Source organism: Schistocerca gregaria, chromosome 1, assembly GCF_023897955.1.
Source record: "Schistocerca gregaria isolate iqSchGreg1 chromosome 1, iqSchGreg1.2, whole genome shotgun sequence".
NCBI classification, from domain to species: domain Eukaryota; kingdom Metazoa; phylum Arthropoda; class Insecta; order Orthoptera; family Acrididae; genus Schistocerca; species Schistocerca gregaria.
In genome coordinates, this window is record NC_064920.1 from 67196003 (window position 1) to 67216149 (window position 20147).

At 45.0% G+C, this 20147-nt stretch overlaps 1 protein-coding gene across 1 annotated transcript in view; it reads left to right on the top strand.

The window, feature by feature from the left end:
* The window catches only part of LOC126270168 (uncharacterized), a 342447-nt gene that overhangs the window by 303852 nt on the left and 18448 nt on the right, over nt 1–20147 (top strand). The window contains exons 13-14 of the mRNA XM_049974090.1: nt 410–600; nt 12285–12491. Of these exons, the coding sequence (XP_049830047.1) occupies nt 410–600; nt 12285–12491 (398 nt within the window). The remainder of the gene's footprint in view (nt 1–409; nt 601–12284; nt 12492–20147) is intronic.

A 20147-nucleotide genomic window follows, 5' to 3' on the forward strand; every position in this document is an offset into this window, starting at 1 on the left:
GTTGATATCCAACAGCATTTACTCGATCATCTGATTTTTTCTGGTGTATCAATAAAAACTTCATTCGGCAACTCGCTGTATTTAACCATATGAAGATGTCATATTAGATAGCAAAATAAAAATGGTAGCGTCCATTTTCGTATTAAAAGTATAACAACGTCTAGTTTGCATATGCTAATGTAATGTGCTTATCTTTTAGGTGTCAAATCAATGTACCTTTGACAAATGTGATGTGTCGATAACAATCAGTCCTCGACTACACAATGAAATTTACGTACATCCTGTCACATACTATTTTCGAGGCATGACCTTCCACAAGGAAGACTTGAGAATACAGCTATTTTGAGACAGAGTTTGCGGTGCTACTGAGGCGCAGCCTGTAGAGCCGGTTCGCCGCCTGCTGCCGCAGGTACCACATGGAGCGGCGCATCTTCCAGCAGCTGCTGGAGCTGAAGAGGCTCCAGATCCGCGCGGGCCGCGCCAACGAGCAGGTGCTCGTCAAGAGGCTCGTCGACGACTACCGCCGCGCCGGCCTCATCGTCGGCCTCAAGGGCTTCCACGGACCCTTCACCTTCCGCGCCTTCGAGAAGTACCTCTACGGTAAGGAGGAGCAGCCGCCGAGCCTCGTTTGTGCGAAGCGCAGCGGTCTCACGCCACAACCGAGAGAAGAAAAAGAGTTGCCGCGGGGTTCATATAATCCACACTACTGCAAGCTACCCTTTCCACCGGATCTTTGTATGGATTTAGTTACGAGGGCTGTTGGGAAAGAAAGGTCCGATCGTCGCGAAATTGAAACCACAGTGAAAATCAAAACTTTTTTATTCGCAACAGTAGCCACACCTTCCACCTACCTCTCTAAATAGTCGGCGCTCAGACTTACACATTGTCGTGCCGTTGTACAAACTTTCCTCTGTCCTCGTCACAGAAAGCAGCCGCCTGTACTTTCCGCCAATTCTCTACGCTGGTCTGCCTTTCGTTGTTTGTACCAAAAGGTTGTCTTCGTAGCCAGCGGTTCATGTGAGCAGAGATGAACATCAGAGAGAGCCAATTAAGGTCTGTACTGGGGGTGATCAAACACTTCCCAACGAAAACGCTGCAGGAGCGTCTTCATTGCCCCTGCAGAACGCGGCTGAGAATTGTCTCGAAGAAAAAAATACGTTACATTTATGTCACGTGGGCTGCATAGCTTGAGGCGAATCTCTCTCCAGGGATTTCTACGTGATCACTTTGCGCTCTGAACTGAAAAGAGTGACGTGAAGCGATCGACAGGCACACTAAAGACGCTGCCCAACCAACACTTCTGATCCAACTTATATCGGATTTTCACAGTAGTTCCCATTTCGCGCCAAATCGGACGTTACTTTTCAAATTTAGTCGTTTCGCCTCCTTAGAGGGACCGGTGACTTATTCAGTACGCAAGACTTTTTTGTTCTCTCGCTCCTCCTAGTTCTGCTTCTGTGATCTCAATTTTGATTCTGATACCAGACCATCTATGCCCTTACACTGCACACACTACAGCTGGATCAATCCTGCACTGTTATGTGCGAAGTTTTTCACTTATTCCAATTGCTTTGCAGTCCTCCCTGATTTCTTTCGCCCAGTTGTTCCCCGTTAAGCGTACTGTTTTCCATATCTCCTTTGTCAACGTGTTGTTGCCCATTCTCACGACGCCTCTGGCAAATGTCAGTCTTCTCTTTCGTATCATGTTTTAAACTGGTTCAACGCTCTCGCATAGCTCCTGCGTTTGTCTGTGTATCCAGGCTTTAGCGTGTTCCTTCGCGCCCACATGTCTTTCAAGATCTTTCGTTTCTCTTTCTCCAGTCGGATACAAGCTCTCTTGTCCAAGGTGGTCCCCTCCGTTGCACACACGCGGTGTTTCTAATTGAAGACATACACTCGTGTTTAGAAATGAGATAACACCTTGAACGACTACATATAGGACGTTCATATGATTAGCATTTCAGTCACCTCGGTTCAGCTTGTGTCCTGTGATAGGCGACTAGTCTGGTGAACTGGCATGCCAGGGCTAAAGGCTGATAACCTGTGAGATTACGACGGCACATGTTCGTGCAGCAACGTGTGGTCTTGCATTGTCTTGCTGAAAAATGGCGTCTGAGGTGCCGTGGAGCAAGGGTGTGGCTATGGGTCACAGGATGACATTTATGTAGCTTACACTGATCACGGTGGTCTGAACACGCGCCAACTGTGATTTGTGGCTGTGCCCAGTAGCACCCAACATCATAAGGTCTTGAGATTCCGCTGTGTGTGTTGGGTGAATGCAGTTACTGTGATGCCGCTCTCCCTGTCTGTGGTTAACCAAAGTGCGGCCATCATCTTCAAACAAACAGACCAGGAATTGGTCTGAAAACACTGTCTGATGCCATTCCTGTCCCCTGTAACGTCGTTCCACACACAATTGCCGTCTATCATGTTTCTGCAGATTCTTCAAAGATAGGCGGAGAAGCGGACTAGGCACGTAACGGCGACGGGCAGTCACCCCTGTTAGTGTAGGACGTGTTGCACTGTTCCGCTGTTGGGCCACAGCCGAGGAGGAGAGGTAGGTCTGTCCTCTCTGTCCTGGAGTGCCATTCAGATGAGGCATTCTCGGGGGGGGGGGGGGGGGGGGGGAGGGGGCTGGGTGGTGCGACGTCAGCGCTGATACCATGGCTAGCGGCTCGCTGAAGCCTCCCCCCTTCCTCCCTCCCCTCTCTCTCATTGGACGGCGCCCTTATCTGAGGGCACAGAGATACGAACCGGTGGTCGTACACTAGACACTCCACGACTCACTAAAATCCTCCTCTGTGTACGCCCGCGTGCTGAAATATTAAAATAGACTACCTTTCCGTTCCACTGTTAGTTGTGATGGATTATTTACGACGAATTTCATTAGCGAATCTATGTATTGTGACGGTGCAGTTAAATTGCCTAGCATCTTGAAGAGTTGCCTATATGACGTCCGTGGGTGAACACCATGTATTATTCATATTGGTCGCTTTGTCCAATAACTACTTTCTTTCTAAGTCATCAATTACCGCAGAAAATTACTCCGTAAGACATTATTGAGTGGAAATATGAAAAATATATCAGGAGGTTAACTCGAAACTTCATGGCAGATTAAAACTGTGTGCCGGACCGAGACTCGCGGGCAAGTGGAAGGAAGAGACGAGGTATTGGCAGAAGTAAGGCTGTGAGGACGGGGCGTGAGTCGTGCTTGGGTAGCTCAGTTGGTAGAGCACTTAGCCGCGAAAGGCAAAGGTCCCTAGTTCGAGTCTCGGTCCAGCACACAGTTTTAATCTGCCAGGAAGTTTCATATCAGCGCACACTCCGCTGCAGAGTGAAAATCTCATTCTGGAGGTGAATTCGTTTGGTTTCAAGATTAGGAACTGCATGATGACCAAAAGTAAATGAACTTACCTGTTTGAGAAGCTCAGTAACATTCTTCTTCCAGTTCAAGTTCTCTAGCGGCTCTTCCCAGAAGAAAGACTGAGACACCCGGTGCTTCACTTAACTAAAGTGGCAAAAGTCTTTGGATGCCTCCTGATACCAAGTCGGACCTCCCCCTGCCCAGCACGGTGCAGCAGGTCGACGTGGCGTGGAACCAACAAGTCGTTCGGTGTCCCTTCCAGAAACTGCTACAGTAGCTGTCCATAGTTGCGAAATTGTTGGCAGTGCAGGGTTTTGTGCACGAACTGACCTATCGAATGTCTCCCATGAATGTTCTATGGGATTCGTGTCGGACGCTGTCGGTAGCCAAATCATTCGCTCGAATTATACAGAATGTTCTTCAAACCATCCGCAAAGAACTGTTATCTGAGGACATGATCATCGTTGATGGGATCATAAAGTCCATGAATGGCTGTAAATGGAACTTAGTTCCAGTACAGCACTCGTGGCTGGCGCATCGCGGTCGCGAAGTGGGGCCGAGGCAGTTCCAGATAAGTTTTATACTCTAACGATAATTTATGGATTTGTAGTTTCAGCTTGACGATGTCCACTATGGACAAACGGTAGTTACTGTTATTCTGAAGAAGATTGGGTTATCCCGACTGAAACCTAGATAACTGAGGCTGTTGATAATCAAAATTAAAATTTTAATAAATGAAACGCAGAAATAATCTTTAGAATACGATCTATAATTACAAATATTCATTTTCCCACATTATCCCCAGCTAATTGTATACATTCCTGCCAACGATGAACAAGTTTTCTGAAGCCGTCACGGAAGAAGATGACACTCTGTTTCCGCAACCACATCCTCACAGTTCTCTCAACGTCTTTATCAGAAGCATAATGATGTCCTATGGTTGATTGGAGAAAGGTGTCATCTTCATTCTCGTAACCGAGACGAGTTCCTGGCAAATTTCAAGTCTGTGCGCTTTCATTTCAGAAGTCAGCATCCGGGGTACCCATCGCGCACAGATCTTCCGATAGCCAAACAAAGTAATGATGTGAAATGCCGATTGCGCTTGCAGTTTCTCTCTGAATGATACGACGATCGTCCTGAATCAATCTATCAACATTCTGCTTGTGAGACTCGGTGGTTGCTGTCACAGGACGTCCAACTTTTTCTTTGTCACGCAAGTCAGATGTTCCCGCCTCCACATCTTTAAACTTACTCGTCCAAAACGCACAGTACTCACATCAATACAATCACCATAAAATGCTTTCATCCTCTGCCGAATCTCTTTTGGGGTGACACCTTCTGTCAAGAATTGTATGACTGCAGTCCGGAACCGCGGGGCTGCTACGGTCGTAGGTTGGAATCCTGCCTCGGGCATAGGTGTGTGTGATGTTCAGGTTTAAGTAGTTTTAAGTTCTAGGGGACTTATGACCTAAGATGTTGAGTCCCATAGTGCTCAGAGCCCCCCCCCCCCCCTTATTTTTTTTTTCCAGTAGCCTACCGTCTGCCCAGGGTTCCATACTTTACACTGTAACAACACAACCGTTGAACGCTAAGGCTTCCCGCCAACTTGAGCTGTAAAGAAGAGGCCACAGACAAGCCAGTACCTGCCGCATACCAACGCTGCCAATTGTTGAAGAGTTACGAAGGCGGAGGCATTACTTTTCAGTGAACCCTCGTAGAATGAGCCATACTGGGGTTCTATACGCTTTCTCCTCTACATGATGAGCTACTTTTTCCTGAAGATCCCCCAATAAACCACCGAAGTCGACCATTCACCACCTCTGCTGTCGTCCTTGCGCGCTCTCTCCATTCCATATCGCTCTGCAGCGCTACGTCCAGACACTGGCCCGTCGTGACTGTCAAGCAGCATACTAGTACATAGACATCATAGGATTGGCTTTCCCACTCGCCTGCGTTAGCTTACATTTTTCTACATTCAGAGGAAGCTCCCACTCATCACACATACTAGAAATTACCTCTGACTCATTTTGGATCCTCCTACAGTCCTACAACGGCGGCTCCTTCCCGCACCCCACAGCGTCACCAGCAAACTGCCGGAGGTTGCTTCCCCCCCCCCCCCCCCCCCCTGTCAGTTAGATCGTTTATGTAGTACACTGAGAATAAGAGCAGGCCTGTCACGCTTCAGGAGACACTCCTGACGGTACCCTTGCCTACAACCATACAGAACAACGTACCGGTTTCTATTAGTTATGGAATCTTCGAGGCACTCACATATTTTTTGAATCTATTCCGTACGTTTGTACTTTCCTTTGCGCACGCTTGTCCCAAGTAAAGTCAAAGACATTGACACCGGCCGTGGATTCATACATATTTATACTCTCCGTGTGTCAGGTTATCTTCTTTGGCAGGTTCTGGTAAAAAAAAGAAGACCGAAACAGCATGAGTTAAGAATGCTGCATTCACTTATGCTACGTCCTCCTAAGTGGAGCCAATGACCAAGGTTGTTTATCCTTAAAAACATCTCCTGCCAGGAAAATATCCTCGGACCACTGAAATGCGAGACAATGACTTCTCTTAGAAATGCGAGGCATGATACAACTGTGAGTTACGAAGCTGTTGACGCTCGCAGGGTTTAGGCATGTTTACACCGAGTAGATAAAGGATGGAACAAATTTTCGAGCTACAATGGTTCATAAAATTAGGAAAACTTGTTTAATGCACTTCGCAGAAATGGTAGGTCACTCTGCACAACATATATACGTGATTTTGTTTACGATGTCTAGAAAAACTTTTGGAAAGTATGGACATTACAAGCGTTATCGCAAACTGATTTATAGTTGTTGTCCATACCTATATATTGTGACATATGGATCCAGAAGAAAGCCAGTTGGAGGAAAGGTGATGGTGTTTGTGAATCTGCTCAGAATATAGTTCTCAACCAGGAATTGATGTCGGTTTGGAAGAAACAGTTGATATACTATTGGAGGCAGAATTTAGCAAAGCTTTGAAAGAACTGCGCACAAACGAGGCAGACCGAATACATAATATACCTACGGAAATTCTTAAATCATTGGGGTAAGTGGCAGCCAATAGATTTTCAGACAACGGTATACAATCCATGAGACTGGAGATGTACCACCCAACTTTTGAAAGGCAGTCATTCAGACAATCCCGAAGATACCAAGTCTCGATATGCGACAAGTACCGCATAATCTGCTTAACAACTAATACATTCAGGTTTATGACAAATATAAAATACAGAAGAATGGAAAACAGAAATCAGGATCTGCCAGATGAGGATCGCTTTGGCCTTAAGAAACATAAAACCAACTTTGACTTTGGGCTTCATAAAATAAGTAAGACTTAAGAAAAACCAAGACACATTTGTGGATTTGTCGACCAACCAAAAACCTTTCAACATAAAGCGATGCAAGATGTTGGAAATTCTCAGAAAACTAGGCATAGGCATAAACAAAGAGGGAACAATAAAAATGAAGACCAAGAGAAGAGTGCTTGGATAGAAAAGAGCATCAGGCAGGAATACAGTCTTTGAACCTATACATCGAGGACGCAATTACGGAAATAAGGAGTGGAAGCAATAAATTTGAGAGAAAAGGACATCAAAGTAAGATTCACTGATGATACTGGCATACTTAGTGAAAATGAGGGAAAACTACAAGAGCTTTTGAATAAAACGAACGATGTAGAGAGAAAACAGACTCACGAAGCCGAGATTGTCAGCGGCACGCGGTACAAAATAAGCCAGTCCGAACCAGTATTTGACCAACAAGGGCAGTGAAGGTGGAGGCGTAAAGTCCCTGGTCATAACGCTTTTATTTATTTATTTACTTATTTATTGCTCTTAAAAACTAGATATACAATTTTTATGCCTAATGGAGCTTGTTAATGCAAGCTGTACTTGTTGCAACCGAAATGACGTGCTCAAAAAATTATATAAAAGTGTTGAATTTCTTGTTTACAGTTAAAACAATATATTCAAAGGCCGAACAATCTAAGCCCTTAAAACTAAATATCAGATTTGGATAATTTAAGTAGATATGGCTTGCTACACAGAAATTATGACGTGGTATTTCTGGAAATGTGCTGCTCCAGCGCTCAGATTCTGTACTAACCGTTTCAAAGGTGACCAAGTAGAGCTACTCACCATAACTACAGACTACATTACAGCAAAGAGACTACTGTCGAATTTCGCTAATCCATTTTTTATCAATGAATCGGCTGGGTGTTATTCTTTCCTTCCTTGAGTGTGAGATGACTACCATCTCAAGAGGAAAACTGTTCTCTTATCACATCGGTGGCACGACACCATCAAAGTGCCTCCCGAGTCTATCAGAGAGGTGTAGTGTGAGAATCCTCACCGGAGCCACCAGGAGACATCTCATTTGTCTTGGAATGCCAGAGGAGATCACGGTATTGGACGCAAGGCTACCGCCCTCTCAGTAAGTCATTGCCTCTGCTCTTCCGTTTGCACTTCGCTGCTAGTATTGTCTGAAAGGCCACGTCTTCATATTGGCATACCTGCTATTGTTGTTTCTCCATCTTGCTGATCTTTCATCTCTAGTGAACTGTTCTGACAGCTACGACTTCACTTGGCTGCTCGACATATGTATTTTGACACTCGTCTAATTTAGCTTTGGATATATTGTTCGCTGGAGTATCCAGCTGGTGCCTCTTTTCCTAATTCTAAATTATGACATACACCCTGCCATATAGTGTCCACTCCCTGTGGAAATTCACTATATATGTCGCATTTAAACAACGTATGTCCACCAGAGGTTGAAAATACCGCTTCAGTTGTAAATTTCTTTTATTATCACACGACCGGTTTCAGGCTATTATAAGCCCATCTTCAGGTGTCGTAACTTTCGTAAGTTGGTACTGTGGCCCCCGAGCGCTCGGGGGCTACAGCACCAAGTTACTACACCTGAAGATGGGCTTATAAGAGCCCGAAACCGGTCGTGCGATAATAAAAGAACTTTACAACTGAAGCGCTATTTTCAACCTCTGGTATAATGCTTAGTTGCGGGTCTCCCTCCAACAGGATCGTTTGTAATGTATGTTCAGGTGTGCCTACCAATCCACAGTTGCATTCCGTTGTGCTAATATGATGTATTACACATACACATGCGTAATGTTGACGGCGTACACTACCTAATCAAAAGCATCCAGTCACCAATTAGTGTAGTTTAGTATGGGGCGTGTGCACACTTTGCCTTTATGATGGCTTGAACTCTGCTGGAGACACTTTCAATGAGGTGTCTGAATATCTGTAGAGGAATGGCAGCCCATTCTTCCACTGTAACCGAAACCAGAGGAGGTAATGACGTTGCACGCTGGGGTGTGAAGCAAAGTCAGCATTCTAACTCATTCCAACATTGCGTTCTAGTCACAGCTCTGGGCAGGACCATTCCATTTGAGGGATGTTATTGTCCATAAACAACTGCCCTGCAGATGCTGCTTTATGACAGAGTGCGTTATCATGCTGATACAAACATCCATCGTATCTGAACTGTTCCTTTACTGTATGCTGGACACTATGCTGTAAATGTGTCCATATTCTTCAACATTTAGCGCTTTCTTAAGCGGAGTAGTGGGACCACAATCTAACCATGAATAACACCTGCCGGCCGCGGTGGTCTAGCGGTTCAGGCGCTCAGTCTGGAACCGCGCGACTGCTACGGTCGCAGGTTCGAATCCTGCCTCGGGCATGGATGTGTGTGATGTCCTTAGGTTAGTTAGGTTTAAGTAGTTCTACGTTCTAGGGGACTGATGACCACAGATGTTAAGTCCCATAGTGCTCAGAGCCATTTGAACCATTTGAATAACACCACAACATTGCAACACTACCTCCTTTGTGCTTCAGTGTGGGCACTACACAGGTCCTTCCATCGGATTGCCACATTGTATAGCGTATTTCATATATCCAAATGGCTCGTTTCCAGTCATCCACAGTCCAGTGCTATACCACCTCAAACGTCGCCTAACACTGACTATGGAAAACTGTGGAGTGCGTACTGTAAGACCTTCGGTACACACACCATCAGATTATTTGACTTGTCACTGTAACGAAGTAGGCGAGTGTCAGCAATATGTCTCGTGGTCTTATCGTGGCGTGTTCATCTTCTGCTATTAGGTCAGACGATAGAAATGCCACTTGCGTGCTTAGAGTAGCAGATTGACGGTGACCAACTTTAAACAGAACTTGATTAATTTTCACACACATTTATTAAAATAATAAAAATCAAATTACTTAATTTGATTCTGGATGCTGTTTACAATTGACAATTTGAAATTCCTTTGCTCTTGGTACGTTAATCTTACTCTCACATATCTATGATACTTGACAAAGTGTCTATTCATTTATCTTCATGGCTATGTACAGGAATATGATAATCTTATTAGGTGCAGACTGAAACTTGACTATAGACTAATGCAGACTGACTAATCGGAGGTCTGTACACTCGTTATAATACCTCGAGCATTCAGGTATCACTGCACGAGTGTGATCCGCGAGGAGAAAAGGTTCTACGTTAGCAGCAGTCTCATTGGCTGCGAGACATATTAATACGCAGATTGGCGGAAGCAGAATTTGGTCCGTCTCTAAGACAGCGCCATCTCATAGTGCGGAGGTGGACGAGTGCTGCGCCTGCACTGTTGTGCTTAGCGGGGCGCGCTCCAGTGGGAAAGTTGTGTACGCGCTGACTATGCGGAACTATGTACACAACAAAAACTGTGGTTTATGTAACTCTCTACGCATAGTCATTGTGCTAGTTGGACTGCTGATAATATTTCTTTCACCGATTTTACGCAATTTTTACAATCACCCTTTATAATGCTATCGTCCCCTGTCTGTCAGTACATTAGATGTGTATGGTCTTCGTTTAGCTGAAGTTGTTCCATCGCGTTTCCACTTAACAATGACACCAGTGACAGTCAGGCAGCTTCATAAGGGTTAGAATGTCCCTCATGGATTTGTCGCTCAGGTGACATCCAATGACTAGTCCATGATCAAAGTCACTGAGTTCTTATCACCATCACGTTCTGTTGTCACAGCTTCTGTACTGGCAACATTATACTGCCTGCCTCGTTCCTGTATACTTTTGATCAGATAATGTACCGTCAAAAATACGTATTTTTCGTTTGAATGATTTATATAATTGAATTGCAATAGTTCATTGACTCTTGGAAAAAAAATTGTCTACTCGCTGTGCTGTGTTTCTAGCGTCTCAGTCACATCGTCATTCAGCAAACATTAATTCGAATTTCTTGTCACTCATGTTCTTGGCAGTAAAGTCATGTATAATCCCGAATGTATCTAATGTTACTCTCGTTTTCATTAAGCATTGTGTGAGATCTTTCTTGTTACATTGGCTTGAAACGTGAATTGTAAATGTTGTAACACCATAGATGGCACGTTTATTGCAGCATATTCCTTTGAAATGTTTTAATTGTATCATAATGTATTTAGACTAGGAAGGTATCTAGAGTGAGTATTGTATGAAACTGATATGCAACGTAAGAATTAGGAGATGTGTAGGGGTTGACTTAGGCAGAAAATGGATGGATTGGGGCCTCCAATGAGGGTGGGACAGGCAGGGTGCAGTAGAGTTGGTAGGAATGATAGACATTAGGGATCATGTTGGTTGGTTGGTTGGTTGGTTGGTTGATTTGGGGGAGGAGACCAAACAGCGAGGTCATCAGTCTAATCGGATTGGGGAAGTATGGTGATGGAAGTCAGGTGAGCTCTTTCAACAAAACCATGCTGGCATTTGCCTGAAACAATATAAGGAAATCACCAGGTGCCGGTTTGAACCATCTTCCCCCCAAATGTGGGTCTAGAGTGCCACCTCACTGGGTAGGGATCATGTCACGGCCTGGGAGAGAGAGAAAAAGGATGTGAAGTGTTTAGAGTGAAATGTGCCAATATACTAGCACAGCACCCCAGGTTTTCGTGCGTAGGGCTGCAGTGGGGTGTTGGGATTCAAGACTTCGATAGGCATAGGCGAAGTTGTTCTAGGTCTGCGACGAGATGTCGAACTCTTATGAGCTAGTACAGTGTATAGGAAGAGGAAAGTAGTCAGGTATGGGAAGGAGTGTGGAGTTTGGGATGATGATGTTCGGTTTGTGGGGCGATCAACTGCACAGTATCAGCACCCATGCAAAGTCTCAATGATTACACGGTATATTTTTTCACAATCAAATGTAGCCACCATCATAAATGATGATGATGATGATGATGAAATGACAATGACAACACAAACACCCAGTCTCTGGGTAGAGAACAAATCCTTCAATCCGGCTGGGAATCGGACTCGGGACTCCGTGATCCGGAGGCAGCAACATTAGGGAGTTTGGGAGGAGCAGAGACACATATGGGGATAGATAAGGTTGTGGTGTAGTAACCTTGCACAGGTAGACGGATGGTCTTTGGGTCTACATAGCATCTTCAGCCTGTTTTTAGTTTCAGAATATTGTGGGCTTTCTTTTCCAAGATTTCTAGTTAGCTTTGAACGAGTGATTTCCTAGGTAGTTATCTTTTTATTTCGGTGTATTGGTAGGCTTTTTTTTATTTGGCAAAGGTATCTGAGGTGGAAGTATCGCCTGGGTTTGTGCATTAATCACTGAAATGTACCATGAGTTATATTCGGATATCAAACAGGAGATGGAGGTACCATTTGGATGCATTAAGGATGGGACTAGGTAGCAAGAAAGGCGGTATTGTCAGTATTCTGAATTATTTGGTACACAGGTGGGGGGGGGGGGGGTTGTGAATGTCAGCTGTGTGTCAAGCACACCGGCAGTTGGTCGGGAAATGTGAGAGAGTGTGTGTGTCGTTTGCATTGTTATCTGTCTTGTTAGTGTCGCCGTGCTGGTGACTGGTAGTCCTGTGTGCCGGCAGACCAGCTGCGCACGCTGCAGTCGGCAGAGCGGCGGCTGGTGCCGCGGCTCAAGAGCAGCGACGACCTGGAGAAGCTCAGCGCCGCACTGCGCCGTGCCAAGCTCAACAACCTGCTGCCACCGGGAGACCCGGCACTCTGCACACACGGCACCCACCGCTGCCACCACGCCGCCCACGCCTACACCGGGGTGCCCTGCGCCGCCTACAGTGAGTCCGTCCTCTCTCCGTCACAGCCGGCTACCTATACGAGGTTATCTTATCCACCGTGTGCGAACTCTGGGGGCTGGTCGATGAGAGGATATGGAATAAAGAAGGTCAAATGCGTCGTGTCCATGCTAGAGACCATTCATTCAATCCAACTTTGGTGCATGCCACAGTAGCACATACTGCAAGTAGTAGGACAACCTATGTGTCAGCTCACTCTGCATTGTTGCCAAATTTATTCCAGATGGCGGCGATGATGTCATCCAAGATGTCGGCATATAGACTTGGCAACAGTGCATGACGTCATCCGAGATGGCAGGTTTGGCGAGAAAATAGGCCAATTATGCTACGTCCACTAACCTAAACCTCGAGAAAAAATGGCGGGGATTTTAAATTTTGGCGGGAAAATAGACCAATTGGGCTACATCCACTAACCTAAGCCTTCAGAAAAAGTAGGCACCAAATTCCAATTCCAACAGGATAATGCATGCAAAACTGCACTTGTCTTTCTTATTATTCATTATTATTGATTATCACTTATTAACAGTCATTATCATTCATTACCATTCATTATCATTTATTATCTTTTATTATCGTTTATTATTATTGACCTGCCTCCACTAGAAAATTCCCTCCAAATTAGAGTTCCAGCACGATAATGGCTGTAAAACCTTACTACTCTTTATTATTATTCATTATCATTTATTAACTTTCATTATCATGCATTGTCATTTATTATCATTTATTATTACTATTTATTATTATAGGCCTACCTCCACTAGAAAATTGCGCCAAATTCAAATTCCAACACGATAATGTCTCGAAAACTGTACTTCTATTTATTATTATTATTTATTCAAGATGTCCCATTTTCTCGGCGAGAAAGCCATTCTCCTTGCATCCATAACAGAAATCTATCACAAGTTCAAATCCCAAGAATCAATCACATGTACGAACTTTCTCCGTCACTTATCCTTTTTCACTGGTAACCTATCAGAATCATATGTATGACTTGTGCTTGGAATTATGTTTGTCTATTTGTTCTACATGCATACTAATATATGCTTAGAAAGGGAGAATGTTTTTTATTATTAAGTGAGTTTTGGCAGGAGTGAATAGGCTTTTATACATGAGAGTGTTTAAGATTTGTGAGTGGAAATTGTCAGCGCAGCGTGAATGACGTTGGGTTCGCTAGCTGGGGGAGAGACAGTGTTTACATGTCGAGTTGGAGATGCAGGGGAGGATAGAGATCTGCGCTATTCAGGAATCAATTTGAGCAGTGCATGTGGTTAGACAATAGCTGGAGAGCAGGTATAGGGAGAGCCCAGTTCAGCATGCTGGTCCTGGGGCTGAGTGGACGGCTGTTTAGATGGACAGATATGTGGCTTTGAAATGTCGCCGACGGCGCTCGCATATCCGGCGAATGGTCAAGACAAGGTTCTGTTGCAGTATATGAGGTCGTTCTGTCTCTAAACAGGCTGCAGAAGGTAATGGATATGTCTTTCTCGGACTTAAATTGCAGATGCACAAAGATCTGGAAATGGGATCAGCTAAACGAAGTGTAGGGTATGACTAAAGCCAAGTTGGAATTTTACTGTAGCATGCAGGTTGGGGAAAGGTGAGACGTTTCACACTGGGTGCAGCCATCTTGAATAATGGTAATTGCGTAATCAACTGACGTGATGACAGAGTGCTCTGGTGATTGTGGTAGGAGCTAAACACATTTGAACTTGGAGCAAATTTTGTTAGGTAAACGAATTGTATGAAGCGATCGACGAAATTGTGAAACAATTGTGAGAGGGACTTCTGTCCGTCGATGTAGAAGGGCTGATTAACGCTGAGTGTCACGTGTGTAGAAAGAAAGAGTAGGTTCTCAGCGCTTCCTTAGGAATGGAGCGCATTGGGGCATATGGTCGGTATTGTAAATTTACTGTGGCTTACATTGTGTAGGGTTTGTATATAATGGATTGTAAAGTTAGTATTACTTATGTTTTGGAATGAGTAGAGAGGATGACCGTGTGTGTGTGTGTGTGTGTGTGTGTGTGTGTGTGTGTGTGTATAGATTGAGGGGGCTGTAGAGGTAATTTAGCGATCTCTGTAAAAGTAAGCACAGAAAGTCTCAGAAAGAAAAGCAGTATGATACTTCGATAACGGGTCCTTAGGAAATTAGACCTGTAAATTCGATAGGAAGGAATAAGAATGATTAATCGGTTGTTCTCGGATATAGGAGGATTGAGAACATTTGTGTATGTTGAGAGCTGGAAGGATAGGAGGTTAGGAGCGCCATTCAGTGTTATTTTCGTAAACAAGTTCTGTTACCAGAGTAAGAATCTGAATTTACAAATAAGCTGAGAATACACTAAAGCGAGCATTAACTATTTCTGGGGGGCAAAATACAATTTTGGAGAGGTTGACTGGGCTCTCCGTTCTTTGTTTATTTTTTTTTTTTTTTTACATTATATGATGATCGTTTTAAGTTGTGAGGGTAGGGCAGCACTGGGATGTGTGTGGACGGTGTGTGTGTGTGAACTCGCTCTCGGCTATTCAGGCAACAGACGTGAAGGTGGAGATGCGTCGCAAATAGGCCGGCAAGCAATGGAATGCGGCCTTAACATGTGTGGTGGACCGCACTGAGTTAGGACGGTGACAGACGAAGCGCGCGGCCTGGCTTGGTTAGTCATGTTTGGCGTCTAGGTGATATGAATTTCTCAGGTGTTAGGTGTGAATGCGGCTGTCATCGTGTCATGTTTGAGGGGTCGAACAGAGACTTTTGAGTGAATTGAGAACTGTTGGACGTGTGACTTAGTGTGGGAAAGATTCAATGCGTGCATCTGTTATTTTGCTATGCGTTATTAGGGCAGATTACGAGTACTGATGATGTTTACTGTTATGTGTGCTGCATTATTTAGGAGCAGTTTGATACTGTGCACTGAAATTAGGAGCTGTGCAACATGACACCAAGTGCGTCAGGGCGAGTGTTTTTTGTTTGAGAGTGATAGATATACTCGATGCCTACGGAAAATGTACGTTAAGTATTTGTGGGACGATATAGAATATGAGAGTTCGAGTTGGTTATTATTTTTTCTACTTGGAGGTTTTGTTAGATTGAATTGCTGTGGCAAGTAGCTACGAGAGCGCGAAGGATGTGATTGCAGCATATCTCCGTCTCTCAACGGTTAACTACAGGTGGGGTGAGCAATGTTCTCGGCTTAGGTAGTGGGGGTGTACTCTGGCCATGTCCTAGACCGTGTGGATTGAACAACAGTATTCGGGTCATAGTTTAGCTAGAATATTTACAGAGGAGTATGTCCGACGCGAGTATAAAGGTCCAATCTGTGACGTGGGCGGTCTCGAGCTGGAGGTGTGTGAGAGAGGCAAAGCCGACGATTTTGAATCATCACAGGTGACTTACGATAGTGGCTTCGTTGCCACAATTTTCTTGTGTTGGTAGCGAAACGCGAACTAACCATCACAATTCAAACTTGTCTTATTTGTATAGAAAAATGTGATATACGTTAATGTAGGTTGGTGCACGTTAGTAAACGGCAGTACACATTAGTACATGTCAGCCGACGAACATGGGTCGGTAAGGGGCCGTGGTGGTCGGTAGGGACTTAAACTATTTCATTCCGAGTTCAGGTGGGCGTTGCACTGGTGGAATATTGATTTCCAGTCTAGGTGGACGGGGAAGTTTTCCGCATCAGAGAGGTTAATTAATTGATCAATTTAGTTAAGTAGTCATGGGAACTTTGTTACATTCACTTGCGGAGGTACTAAGCTCGGCGCGCGCGAAGGCTCACGTGTACGGGCGTGTGTTTTCGTGACGAACTTCGATTAGGTAAGTGCAGAATGTGGATTGAATAATGAGAGTCGGTTGATCAATTAACTTAGTGAGGGACGTCGTGGCGAGCACATGTGCTGGACCACCTGTTGTGACGTCATGGCGGATTCCACTCTCGAGCAAACTTCGGCGCCAAAGGTGCGGCAGGGCATTCTTTGTCAACCAGGTGCTGGATCAACCGACCGACCGTTATGAAGTCTGCATCTGCAGGTTCCAACCTGTCCAGAGAACAACTTTGGCGCCAACTGGTCGGTGGGGGCGGACTCCACTGTCCACGAAAACATGTTTACATCGCTGGACCAACGAGGACCTGCGAAGCGAGCCGGCGGCAGTAGGATGTGACGTGGGCGGCCGCTGGACCGGCAGCGGGCACCGACGCTTCCGACGGCCGTCACGTGAGGCGACCGCTCGCTTGCCGGTGGCGCGCGGTCCGGCGCGGGTCGGCGGCGACCGTATGAACTAATTCAGTTGGACTGCGGACCTCGTGGCGGCTGGACTGCGATCTCTAGAATGTGTACTGACTCTGTCGGAGAACAGGTGATGACGGTACTGTTTGAAATAAAGACTTCAGTCCCTCCCCCCCCCCCCCTGCAAAATCAAAGGATGTGACTTAGGTTGGTATAAGTGCACTTTATTATTTGACACGATTCTGATAGGTTACCAGTGAAAAAAGATAAGTGACGGAGAAAGTTCGTACGTGTGATCGATTGTTGGGATTTGAACTTGTGGTAGATTTTTGTTATGGATGTAAGGAAAATGGCTTTCTCGTCGAGAAAATCGGACAGCTTGAATACATAATAAATGATAGTAATAAATAGAAGTACAGTTTTCCGGACATTATTGTGTTGGAATTTGAATTTGGCGGAATTTTCTAGTGGAGGTAGGCCTATAATAATAAATAATAATAATAATAAATGACAATGATGATAACGAATGTTAATAAATGATAATGAATAAGCACCGTCATGTAGCATCGACATAACCTTTCGAATCATCAATGCCACTTCTTCTAGCAGGTGAGGTGAAGTCATCCGCAAGAAACGGTGATAGTTCCAGCCTGTTAAGCGACTTGGAACAAAGACTGGTCCCAAAATACAGTCGCCAGTTATCCCGGCCCACACATTCCGGCTGCACCGATGCTGGTGATTCGCTCGCTGTCACCACACCGTGGGGGTTCTGCATACTATCCCACAGATGACTGTTGTGAAAGTTCAAAATACCACTCCGTGTAAAGGTGGCCTCCGGATATATAAATGATCTGGTATAAAGCGTCGGATGCGCTTTAAGGCTATTCACAGGTGATGCAGTTGCCTACACCAAACGAGCAACGCCAGAAGATAGTAAGAATTTGCAGAACGACCTGCAGAGAATTGATGAATGATGTAGGCTCTGGTAGTTGACCATGAAGGTAAATAAAAGTAACATATTGCGCATACACAGGAAAAGAAATCCACTACTGTATATCTGCACTATTGATGACAATCAGCTGGAGACAGCGTCTGTCATATAATTTCTAGGCGTAGCTACCCAGAGCGACCTTAAGTGGAATGTCCGTATAAAACAGATAGACTCAGATTCATCGGAAGAATCTTAAGGAAATGTAACTCATCCACGAATGAAGTGGCTTATAAGGCGTTTGTTCGCCCGATTGTTGAGTATTGTTCATCTAACTGGGACCCCTATCAGGTTCAATGAAGAGCAGCGCGTTTCGTCACGGTATCGTTTAGCGAGAGAGCGTTACAGAGATACTAAACAAACTCCACTGGCAGACGTTACATGAGAGGCGTTGTGCATCACGGAGAGATTTACTATTGAAATTTCGGGACAGCATTTTTCAGCAGGTGTCGGACAACATATTACTCCCCCCCACATACATCTCGCGTATTGACCACGACGAGAAAATTCGAGCCAATACAGAGGCTTACCGACAATCATTCTTCCCACGGACCATTCGCGATTGGAACAGGGTTAGAGGGATCAGACAGTGGTACCGAAAGTACCCTCCGCCACAACCATCTGATGGCTTGTGGAATATGATGTACCTGACACAGAGCCTGGAATCGTTGTTGCCTGGTGTAGAAATCAGTGACAAAACTGCTCCCGACGTGAAAATTGATCCCTGCACATGCTATAAGTGAAAAGAGTAGTAAGAATTGTCACGAAGAATATTCCACACGGATGTCTGGCTTACCCCGTACTGGCGGGCCAACTGCCTAGTACAGACACAGCGGTCGCCTTCCACATTTTCCTCCAAGTCTGGTGTCCGAACGTTTCGGATACGTCCTTCGTGATTTCCTGCTTCCTGAAACGAGCCTGTCTCAGACAAACGGCGAAACACTGTTGCAAACATTGAATGCTGTGGTGGTTGTCGGCGGGGATAGATCTCGTGATCCAACCGTGTTGCCCGCCGACCGTTGCCATTTGCCTTTTCGTGTCGGCAAGCTTTCCATTCGAATACGGAACCACTGTGTACTGTGTACACGAGGAGTCAGCAACAGGGGTGAATCAGACACAGCATTACCAATTACTATGGGAAGAGAGGGCGCTAGGCATGACGTAAGAGGAACAGTTCCACCCTCTAGAAGGAAATCATGCATACCACTGAATGGTACAGCGCGTGTTAGATCGCTGTCTCTGTAACAAAGTATGATTGAATAAATGGTCTCTAGCATGGAAACCACTCATTTCCGGACATCAGTTCATTACACCTTTTTTGTTCCGTATCCTCACATCGATCACGACTTAGTACACGGTTGAAAAAAATCACCATGTAGAAACAACACAGGCGCCGCCATATTAGAAGCCAATTGCATACTTAGTCGCCATGTTTTGCAAGGTCATGTCGCATGCTACTAATAATCTACTATTACAGAATTGTACAGCTTTGTTTGTTATACAGAGGGTCACACATAAAGGCGGTACGCCACGCTTACTTGTTAATCGTCTCTGGTGGAATTGTTTGTGAAGCGGCTACAGTGTCTCGGAAGTTGGCTACACTGCATTTTATCGGAAAGTTGAGTGCAGTTGTATGTTCGTGTGTCAATTATTCTGATAAGCTAGTAAGTAGGCTCCATCGAGGAGTGTTAAGAAATGTTCGAAGCGGAGTATGCCGGTATAAAACTCCTCACGACCAGCACAATTCAAGATCTGTGCAGGAAATGGATGGCTGCAGGATCCGTTTGGCATGTGCAGAGGAAAAGGCGACCGATAGTCCCTTGGGCCCTGCAAGTCAGTAAGGAGTTTATTGCAGTAGGTTGGTATACCTTGTACATCGCGTACTGAAACACCTATCGTGTGAGTGTGGTGCAAAATTGAAATTTGAGGACCAGGAAAAAAAAGAGTTCATTTTTGTAACTGGCTGTTAATATCAATTACTAACAGCTACTTTAACCACTTGCTTTACTTCATATCAGATGAGGCGTGGTTTCATTGTCAGCTTATGTATACTCCCTGAACTGTAGTTCCAGTTCTTCCATGAAGAACCTCTCCACTCAGAGAAGACAGGCGTTTAGTGTGCGTTGATCGGCATGCACATTAGTGGTTCCATATTTTCTCTATTACACCTTAAACAGTACTACATATCTAGAGATCTTTGACTCTTTCTATGCATAGTTAACAGATGCAGAAAAGCTTTATGTAGTATTCCAACAAGATGGAGCGACCGTTCATACATCACCAACGTGTTCCCTGAAGACAGACTTGTCAGTAGAGACCTCTGGCCCCCTCGGTCCCCGGACTTAACATCGTGTGGTTTTTACTTATGGGGCACACTAAAAATCAAAGCGTATGTTGACAATCCTCGCACAACAGAAATCTTC